At 59.7% G+C, this 10,126-nt stretch overlaps 2 protein-coding genes across 2 annotated transcripts in view; both read right to left on the bottom strand.

The window, feature by feature from the left end:
* Nucleotides 1–1,234: 1,234 nt before the first annotated feature.
* INO80E (INO80 complex subunit E) lies at nucleotides 1,235–9,009 on the bottom strand. The gene is made up of 7 exons (XM_080639753.1): nucleotides 8,900–9,009; nucleotides 4,075–4,145; nucleotides 3,012–3,064; nucleotides 2,416–2,491; nucleotides 1,992–2,058; nucleotides 1,792–1,902; nucleotides 1,235–1,445 (listed from the first exon to the last, which is right to left on the bottom strand). The coding sequence occupies exons 1-7, from the start codon at nucleotides 8,981–8,983 to the stop codon at nucleotides 1,242–1,244; spliced, it is 666 nt and encodes a 221-aa protein (XP_080495879.1). The 5' UTR covers nucleotides 8,984–9,009; the 3' UTR covers nucleotides 1,235–1,241.
* An 819-nt stretch (nucleotides 9,010–9,828) lies between these two features.
* PAGR1 (PAXIP1 associated glutamate rich protein 1) overlaps nucleotides 9,829–10,126 on the bottom strand; it is a gene marked incomplete at its 5' end in the record, with an annotated part of 8,240 nt that continues 7,942 nt past the window's right edge. The window contains one exon of the mRNA XM_080639751.1: nucleotides 9,829–10,126. This exon is cut by the window's right edge and continues 1,983 nt beyond it.

Below are 10,126 nucleotides of genomic sequence, written 5' to 3'. Positions count from 1 at the left end.
AATCGCCTCGTTTTACCCCAAATTGCAGCTTTCTCACCCCAGGGTTATTTTTTTCCCTAAACCCCATGATTTCACCCCAAAATCAGGTTCCCCCCCCCCCCCGAGTGCCTTTTCTCATAACCCCCCCATTTTTTTCCTAAAATCACCTGATTTTACCCCAAAATTACAAAGTTCCACCCAGAATTGCGATTTTTTTCCCCAAATTCGGGGTTTTTTGCCCCAAAATTTATTTTTTCCCCCCAGACCAGGATTTTCCCAGGAAAAGTCGGGGTTTTTTGCCCAAAATTTGTATTTTTTCCCCCAAAATTGCTTTTTTTTCCCCCTTTTCCCCCCAAAATCTGGCTTTCTCCCGTGGGGTCACACAGGGGTCAGCGGAGGTCACGTGGGGGTAACGAGGTCAGGTGGGTCCATGGGGGTCACATGAGGTCACACATGGGGGTCACGTGGGGTCATAGGGGGTCCCATGGGAGGTCAGTCGAGGTCCTGGGGGTCACATGGGGGGTCACATGACTCAAGGCCATATGGGGTCAATGGGGGTCATGTTGGGTCATGGGGTTCCCATGGAGGGGGGTCACTTGAGGTCACAGGGGTCATGTGGGGGTCAAAATGGGGTCACTCGAGGTCGCGGGGTCACGCCGAGGTCAATGGGGTCCCATGGGGGGGTCCTATGATGTCACAAGGGTCATGGGGTCACACAGGGGTCAGCAGAGGTCACATGGGGGACACATAGGGTCACGGGGGGGTCACACAAGGTCACATGGGGGTCACAGGAGGTCAACGGGGGTCACATGACAGCAACACTGAGTCATGGGGGTCCCAAGGGGGGGAGGGTCACTTGAGGTCACACGGGGGTCACAGAGGGGTCAATGGGGGTCACTCGAGGTCACAGGGTCATGGTAATGGGGGTCACTCAGGGGTCACGTGACAGCACACTGGGTCACCTGGGGGTCACGGGAGGGGGTCATGCAAGGTCACATGGGGGTCACACAGGGGTCAACGGGGGTCACATGGGGGTAACATAGAAGTCAATGGGGGTCACACAGGGGTCACATGGGGTCACACAGGGGTCACGGGGTCAATGCGGGTCACATGGGGTCAACCGGGGGTCACTCATGGTCACGTGACGTCATGGGGGCGGGGGGAGGGGAGGCCACGCGGTGTCACACACAGGGGTCAGGCGAGGTCGCACCGGGGATCACATGGGGGGGGGGCGGGGTCACGTGGGGGGCGGGGTCACGTGGTCACTCGGGGATGTCGATGACGAGCTCATCGTCGCCATCGAGGCCGTCGTCGTCGTCGTCGTCGCCGCTCCCCTCCCCCTCCCCCTCCCCCTCCTCGCTCAGGAGGCGCCGCGGGACCGTGCTGGGCACGGGGGGAGGGGCCGGGGGCGGGGCCAGCGCCGGCGGGGGGAGGGGCCCCAGCGGGGGGGGAGGGGCCGGGGGCAGCTGCGGGGGGGGGGGAGGGAGAATGGAGAAGGGCAGCGACCAATGGGGAGGCTGCGGGTTAGCCACGCCCCCTCTCTTTGCCCCGCCCCCTTTAAGCCCCGCCCCCTCGACTCCTCCTCTTAAGCCCCTCCCCTTTTGCCCCTCCCCTTCTGCCCCTCCCCCACTTTAAGCCCCTCCCCCTTAATAACTCTTAAGCCCCTCCCCTTTTGCCCCTCCCCCTTAAGCCCCTCCCCCTTCAGTCCCCCTCTTAAGCCCCTCCCCTTTTCTCCCTCCCCATTAAGCCCTCCCTCTTTGAGCCCCTCCCCCCCCGCTTAAGCCCCTCCCCTTTTGCCCCTCCCCCCCTCACCTGCAGCCTCCGGGCGCCCCCCTTGTGCCGGCGGGGGGGGGCGGGGCGGGGGGCGGGGCCGTCCGGGGCCAGGTACTGGGGGGGGAAGGGGCTGTAGGGGGGGGACGAGAGCTGGGGGGGGAGGGGGAGGGGTCAGGCGAGGCCACGCCCCCTCCCCCCCTTAGAGGGAGCCAATGGGAGGGGGGGGAGGGGCTGCTTACCATATATGGAGCTGGAGCCGGGGGAAGGAGGGGAGGGGGAGGGGAGGGTGGGGGCGTGGTGCGCTTCCTGTGGGGGAGGGGAGAGAGAGAGGGTGAGGCACCATCTTGGGGGGGGGCCGCCATCTTGATCAATGGCGGCATCCATGTTGCTTCAATGGCGGCAGCCATATTGATTCAATGGTGGCAGCCATATTGACTCAATGGTGGCAGCCATATTGACTCAATGGTGGCAGCCATATTGACTCAATGGAAGCAGCCATATTGACTCAATGGAAGCAGCCATATTGACTCAATGGAGGCAGCCATATTGACTCAATGGTGGCAGCCATATTGACTCAATGGTGGCAGCCATATTGATTCAAGGGTGGCAGCCATATTGACACAATGGCGGCGCCATCTTGGCTCCTGGAGGCCGCCATCTTACCTCTTGGCCGGGGGAGGCTCCGCCCCCTTGGCCCCCTCCCCATCGCTGTTGTCTGATGACGCCGTCGCCTCCGAGTCTATGGGGGGGGATGAAAAGGGGGGGTCCATGGGGGTCTATGGGGTTTCTATGGGGTCCAGGGGTGTCTATGGGGGTCTATAGGGGATCTATGGGAGGGTCTATAGGAGGTCTATGGGGGCTCTATATGGGTCTATAGAGGGTCTATAAGGGCTATGGGGGGTCAGGAGGGGGTTTATGGGAGATCTATGGGGGGGTCTATGGGGCTCTATGGGTTTCTGTGGGGTCCAGGGGTGTCTATGGGGGGGTCTATGGGGGATGTATAGAAGGTCTATGGGAGTTCTATAGGGCACTATGGGGGGTCTATAGGGGGCTATGGGGGGTCAGTAGGGGGTCTATGGGGGTTCTATAGGGGTCTAAGGGGGGGTCAATGGGGGGTCTGTAGGGGGTTTGGGGGGGGGCTATGGGAGGTCTATGGGGATTCTATAGAGGGTCTACATGGGGTCTACGGGGGGGGCTATAGGGGTCTATGGGGCTCTATTGGGGTCTATAGGGGGTCTATGGGGCACCCCCATTGGTACCTGAGGAGTCGTCATCCACGTTCTCGTACTGCAGGAGCCGGTCCAGCAGGTAACTGCAGGGGACAAGGGCGGTCAGAGATCTATGGGGCTCTATGGGGCTCTATGGGGCCTCTATGGGGCTCTATGGGGCTCTGTGGGGCTCTGTGGGGCTCTATGGGGTCTCTATGGGGTCTCTATGGGGCTCTATGGGGCTCTGTGGGGCTCTGTGGGGTCTCTATGGGTCTCTATGGGGTCTCTATGGGTCTCTATGGGGTCTCTATGGGTCTCTATAGGGTCTCTATGGGTCTCTATGGGTCTCTATGGGGTCTCTATGGGTCTCTATAGGTCTCTATGGGGTCTCTATGGGTCTCTATGGGGTCTCTATGGGGTCTCTATGGGTCTCTATGGGTCTCTATGGGGTCTCTATTCAGGGCAGTTTTGGGTCATTTTGGGCTCATTCGGGGCAGTTTTGGGTCATTTTGGGTCCATTCGGGCAGTTTCGGGTCCTTTTGGGCTCATTCGGGGCAGTTTTGGGTCATTTTGGGTCCATGGGGCAGTTTTGGGTCATTTTGGGCCCATTCGGGGCAGTTTTGGGTCATTTTGGGTCCATTCGGGGCAGTTTTGGGTCATTTTGGGCTCATTCAGGGCCAGTTTTGGGTCATTTTGGGCTCATTCGGGGCAGTTTTGGGTCATTTTGGGTTCATTCGGGGCAGTTTTGGGTCATTTTGGGCCCATTCGGGGCAGTTTTGGGTCATTTTGGGCTCATTCGGGGCAGTTTTGGGTCATTTTGGGTTCATTCGGGGCAGTTTCGGGTCATTTTGGGCCCATTCGGGGCAGTTTCGGGTCATTTTGGGCTCATTCGGGGCAGTTTTGGGTCATTTTGGGCTCATTCGGGGCAGTTTTGGGTCATTTTGGGCTCATTCGGGGCAGTTTCGGGTCATTTTGGGCCCATTCGGGGCAGTTTTGGGTCATTTTGGGTTCATTCGGGGCAGTTTTGGGTCATTTTGGGTTCATTCGGGGCAGTTTCGGGTCATTTTGGGCTCATTCGGGGCAGTTTCGGGTCCTTTTGGGTCCATCCGGGTACCTTTTGTCACGTGACACCCGGAGCAGTTTGCGCTGGGCGCGGCGCAGCTCCTCCTGGAAACATTCCTGCTCCTGCGCAAAGCATTGTGGGTACAGAGAGCCCCATAGAGACCCATAGAGACCCATAGAGACCCATAGAGACCAATAGAGACCCCATAGAGACCCATAGAGACCAATAGAGACCCCATAGAGACGCCATAGAGACCCCATAGAGACCCATAGAGACCCATAGAGACCCATAGAGACCAATAGAGACCCCATAGAGACCCATAGAGACCAATAGAGACCCCATAGAGACCCATAGAGACCAATAGAGACCCCATAGAGACCCATAGAGACCAATAGAGACGCCATAGAGACCCCATAGAGACCCATAGAGACCCATAGAGACCCATAGAGACCAATAGAGACCCCATAGAGACCCATAGAGACCAATAGAGACCCCATAGAGACCCATAGAGACCAATAGAGACCCCATAGAGGCCCCATAGAGACCCCATAGAGACCCATAGAGACCCATAGAGACCAATAGAGACCCCATAGAGACCCCATAGAGACCAATAGAGACCCCATAGAGACCCATAGAGACCCATAGAGACCCATAGAGACCCCATAGAGACCCATAGAGCCCCATAGAGCCCCATAGAGACCCCATAGAGACCCATAGAGACCCCATAGAGACCCCATAGAGACCCATAGAGCCCCATAGAGACCCATAGAGACCCCATAGAGACCCATAAAGACCCCATAGAGACCCATAGAGACCCCATAGAGCCCCATAGAGACCCCATAGAGACCCATAGAGACCCCATAGAGACCCCATAGAGACCCATAGAGCCCCATAGAGACCCATAGAGACCCCATAGAGACCCATAGAGCCCCATAGAGACCCCAGAGACCCATAGAGACCCATAGAGACCCATAGAGACCCCAGAGACCCATAGAGACCCATAGAGACCCATAGAGACCCATAGAGACCCCAGAGACCCATAGAGACCCCATAGAGACCCATAGAGACCCCATAGAGACCCCATAAAGACCCCATAGAGACCCATAGAGACCCCATAGAGACCCATAGAGACCCCATAGAGAACCCACAGACATAGAGCCCCCCTTTAAACCCCATAGACCCCCCTTTCACCCCTCATAGACCCCCTTTCACCCCCATAGACCCCCTTTCGCCCCCATAGACCCCCTTTCACCCCCATAGACCCCCTTTAGCCCCCCATAGACCCCCTTTCGCCCCTCATAGACCCCCTTTCACCCCCATAGACCCCCTTTCGCCCCCCCATAGACCCCCTTTCGCCCCTCATAGACCCCCTTTCACCCCCATAGACCCCCTTTCGCCCCCCATAGACCCCCTTTCACCCCCATAGACCCCCTTTAGCCCCCCATAGACCCCCTTTCGCCCCTCATAGACCCCCTTTCACCCCCATAGACCCCCTTTCGCCCCCATAGACCCCCTTTCACCCCCATAGACCCCCTTTAGCCCCCCATAGACCCCCTTTCGCCCCCATAGACCCCCTTTAGCCCCCCATAGACCCCCTTTCGCCCCTCATAGACCCCCTTTCACCCCCATAGACCCCCTTTCGCCCCCCATAGACCCCCTTTCACCCCCCATAGACCCCCTTTCGCCCCTCATAGACCCCCTTTCGCCCCCATAGACCCCCTTTCACCCCTCATAGACCCCCTTTCACCCCCCATAGACCCCCTTTCGCCCCTCATAGACCCCCTTTCACCCCCCCATAGACCCCCTTTCACCCCCCCATAGACCCCCTTTCACCCCCCATAGACCCCCTTTCACCCCCCATAGACCCCCTTTCACCCCCCATAGACCCCCTTTCACCCCTCATAGACCCCCTTTCACCCCCCCATAGACCCCCTTTCACCCCCCCATAGACCCCCTTTCACCCCCCATAGACCCCCTTTCACCCCCCATAGACCCCCTTTCACCCCCCATAGACCCCCTTTCGCCCTCATAGACCCCCTTTCGCCCCCCATAGACCCCCTTTAGCCCCCATAGACCCCCTTTCACCCCCCCATAGACCCCCTTTCACCCCCCATAGACCCCCTTTCACCCCCCATAGACCCCCTTTCACCCCCATAGACCCCCTTTCACCCCCCATAGACCCCCTTTCACCCCCCATAGACCCCCTTTCACCCCCCATAGACCCCCTTTCACCCCCATAGACCCCCTTTCACCCCTCATAGACCCCCTTTCACCCCCCCATAGACCCCCTTTCGCCCCTCATAGACCCCCTTTCGCCCCCCATAGACCCCCTTTCGCCCCTCATAGACCCCCTTTCGCCCCTCATAGACCCCCTTTCGCCCCCCCATAGACCCCCTTTCGCCCCCCCATAGACCCCCTTTCGCCCCCATAGACCCCCTTTCGCCCCCCATAGACCCCCTTTCGCCCCCCATAGACCCCCTTTCGCCCCCCATAGACCCCCTTTCGCCCCCCATAGACCCCCTTTCGCCCCCCATAGACCCCCTTTCGCCCCCCCATAGACCCCCTTTCGCCCCCCATAGACCCCCTTTCACCCCCCATAGACCCCCTTTCACCCCCCATAGACCCCCTTTCACCCCCCCATAAACCCCCTTTCACCCCCCCATAAACCCCCTTTCACCCTCATAGACCCCCTTTCACCCCCCATAGACCCCCTTTAGCCCCCATAGACCCCCTTTCACCCCCCCATAGACCCCCTTTCGCCCCCCATAGACCCCCTTTCGCCCCCCATAGACCCCCTTTCACCCCCCCATAGACCCCCTTTCACCCCCATAGACCCCCTTTCACCCCCCATAGACCCCCTTTCACCCCCCCATAGACCCCCTTTCACCCCCATAGACCCCCTTTCACCCCCCATAGACCCCCTTTCGCCCCTCATAGACCCCCTTTCGCCCCCCATAGACCCCCTTTCGCCCCCATAGACCCCCTTTCACCCCCCATAGACCCCCTTTCGCCCCTCATAGACCCCCTTTCGCCCCTCATAGACCCCCTTTCGCCCCCCATAGACCCCCTTTCGCCCCCCATAGACCCCCTTTCGCCCTCATAGACCCCCTTTCGCCCCCCATAGACCCCCTTTCGCCCCCCATAGACCCCCTTTCACCCCCATAGACCCCCTTTCACCCTCATAGACCCCCTTTCACCCCCATAGACCCCCTTTCACCCCCATAGACCCCCTTTCACCCCCCATAGACCCCCTTTCGCCCCTCATAGACCCCCTTTCGCCCCTCATAGACCCCCTTTCGCCCCCCATAGACCCCCTTTCGCCCCTCATAGACCCCCTTTCGCCCCTCATAGACCCCCTTTCGCCCCCCATAGACCCCCTTTCGCCCCCCATAGACCCCCTTTCGCCCCCATAGACCCCCTTTCGCCCCCCATAGACCCCCTTTCGCCCCCCATAGACCCCCTTTCACCCCCCATAGACCCCCTTTCGCCCCCCATAGACCCCCTTTCGCCCCCCATAGACCCCCTTTCGCCCCCCATAGACCCCCTTTCACCCCCCATAGACCCCCTTTCGCCCCCCATAGACCCCCTTTCGCCCCCCATAGACCCCCTTTCGCCCCCCATAGACCCCCTTTCGCCCCCCATAGACCCCCTTTCGCCCCCATAGACCCCCTTTCACCCCCATAGACCCCCTTTCACCCCTCATAGACCCCTTTCACCCCCCATAGACCCCCTTTCACCCCCATAGACCCCCTTTCACCCCCCATAGACCCCCTTTCACCCCCCATAGACCCCCTTTCACCCCCCCATAGACCCCCTTTCACCCCCCCATAGACCCCCTTTCACCCCCATAGACCCCCTTTCGCCCCCCCATAGACCCCCTTTCACCCCCATAGACCCCCTTTCACCCCCATAGACCCCCTTTCACCCCCATAGACCCCCTTTCGCCCTCATAGACCCCCTTTCGCCCTCATAGACCCCCTTTCGCCCCCCATAGACCCCCTTTCGCCCCCCCATAGACCCCCTTTCACCCCCCATAGACCCCCTTTCACCCCCATAGACCCCCTTTCACCCCCATAGACCCCCTTTCGCCCTCATAGACCCCCTTTCACCCCTCATAGACCCCCTTTCACCCCCATAGACCCCCTTTCACCCCTCATAGACCCCCTTTCGCCCCCCATAGACCCCCTTTCACCCTCATAGACCCCCTTTCACCCCTCATAGACCCCCTTTCACCCCCCATAGACCCCCTTTCACCCCTCATAGACCCCCTTTCGCCCCCATAGACCCCCTTTCACCCCCCATAGACCCCCTTTCGCCCCCCATAGACCCCCTTTAGCCCCTCATAGACCCCCTTTCACCCCTCATAGACCCCCTTTCACCCCCCCATAGACCCCCTTTCACCCCCCCATAGACCCCCTTTCACCCCTCATAGACCCCCTTTCACCCCCCATAGACCCCCTTTCACCCCTCATAGACCCCCTTTCACCCCCCATAGACCCCCTTTCACCCCCCATAGACCCCCTTTCACCCCCATAGACCCCCTTTCGCCCCTCATAGACCCCCTTTCACCCCTCATAGACCCCCTTTCGCCCCCATAGACCCCCTTTCACCCCCCATAGACCCCCTTTCGCCCCCCATAGACCCCCTTTAGCCCCTCATAGACCCCCTTTCACCCCTCATAGACCCCCTTTCACCCCCCATAGACCCCCTTTCGCCCCTCATAGACCCCCTTTCGCCCCCCATAGACCCCCTTTCACCCTCATAGACCCCCTTTCACCCCTCATAGACCCCCTTTAGCCCCCATAGACCCCCTTTAACCCCCATAGACCCCCTTTAGCCCCCCATAGACCCCTATAGAGCCCCATAGGCCCCTCACGTAGAGCAGCAGCTTCAGGCGCCGTTTAAGGGCCCGGTACCGCCGCTTGTAGCCGCCGCCATCGCCCTCGGCCGCCCCGTTCATCTCCGGCCTCCTCCGGCCCGGCAGCCCCCGCGCTCCGTCTCGCCGCTCCCCATTGGCCAGCGCCGCCTCCCACCGCGCTCCGATTGGCTCAGCGCGTCCCGGCGATCCCGCCCCCTTACCCGCTGGCACCTCCGCTCCCATTGGCTGCGCGCACGGCCGGGCGTGGGGCGCGATTGGCTGCCGGAGGGCGAAGCCGCGCCCGCTGGCGCGGAGGGGGCGGCGCGGGGCACTGTGGGATTGGGGCGGACCAGAGGCGGTGGCGGCGGGCGGAGCCTGGAGGGGGCGTGGTCTTGAGTGGGCGGGGCGAGCGCAAACCACGCCCCCGTTGCCTTAAATGGGCGTAGGGGGCAATTGGGGGGGGGCTATGGGGCAGATTTAGGGGGGAGGGGGGGCAATGGGGGCATTTAGGGGGGATTTGGGGCAATTTAGGGGGGATTTGGGGTCTAGGGGGGATTTAGGGGGATTTGGGGCAAATTAGGGGGATTTGGGGTGTAGGGGGGGATTTAGGGGGGATTTGGGGCAACTTATGGGGTATTTGGGGCAATTTAGGGGGTATTTGGGGTGTAGGGGGGTATTTATGGGGTATTTGGGGCAATTTATGTGGTATTTGGGGTCTACGGCGGTATTTTGGGGGGATTTGGGGCAATTTATGGGGTATTTGGGGCAATTTAGGGGGGATTTGGGGCAATTTAGGGGGGATTTGGGGCAATTTAGGGGGGATTTGGGGCAATTTAGGGGGGATTTCCAGGCCGTTTTGGGCATTTTTAGGTGGTTTTCAGGCATTTTTGGCCATTTCCCGGCATTTTGGGGCCATTTTCACGCATTTCAGGGCCATTTCCAAACGTTTTCATGTGGTTTCCAGTGGTTTTAGTCATTTTTGCCCCATTTCCACGCATTTTGTCCCATTTCCAGGCATTTTTGCCCCATTTCCAGGCATTTTTGCTCCATTTCCATGCATTTTTGCTCCATTTTCACACATTTTTGCCCATTTCCATGTATTTTTACTCCATTTCCACGCATTTTGCCCATTCCCACGCCTTTTTGCCCCATTTCCACGCATTTTGCCCCATTTCCACGCCTTTTTGCCCCATTTCCACGCATTTTGCCCCATTTCCACGCATTTTTGCCCCATTTCCACGCCTT

This window comes from Psittacula echo (assembly GCF_963264785.1).
Source record: "Psittacula echo genome assembly, contig: SCAFFOLD_159, whole genome shotgun sequence".
Taxonomy (NCBI): Eukaryota; Metazoa; Chordata; class Aves; order Psittaciformes; family Psittacidae; genus Psittacula; species Psittacula echo.
The sequence above is the reverse complement of the archived record's forward strand: the minus strand, read 5'-3'. Positions and strand labels throughout refer to the sequence as shown.

Excerpts from the sequence above, each read along its gene's own strand:
- INO80E (XM_080639753.1), bottom strand. The coding sequence starts at position 8,983 with ATGAACGGGGCGGCCGAGGGCGATGGCGGCGGCTACAAGCGGCGGTAC. Across the intron at positions 2,492-3,011 it reads CGTGGATGACGACTCCTCAG|ACTCGGAGGCGACGGCGTCA; the intron begins GTACCAATGGGG and ends CCCCCCCCATAG. Across the intron at positions 2,059-2,415 it reads GAGCCTCCCCCGGCCAAGAG|GAAGCGCACCACGCCCCCAC; the intron begins GTAAGATGGCGG and ends CCTCCCCCACAG.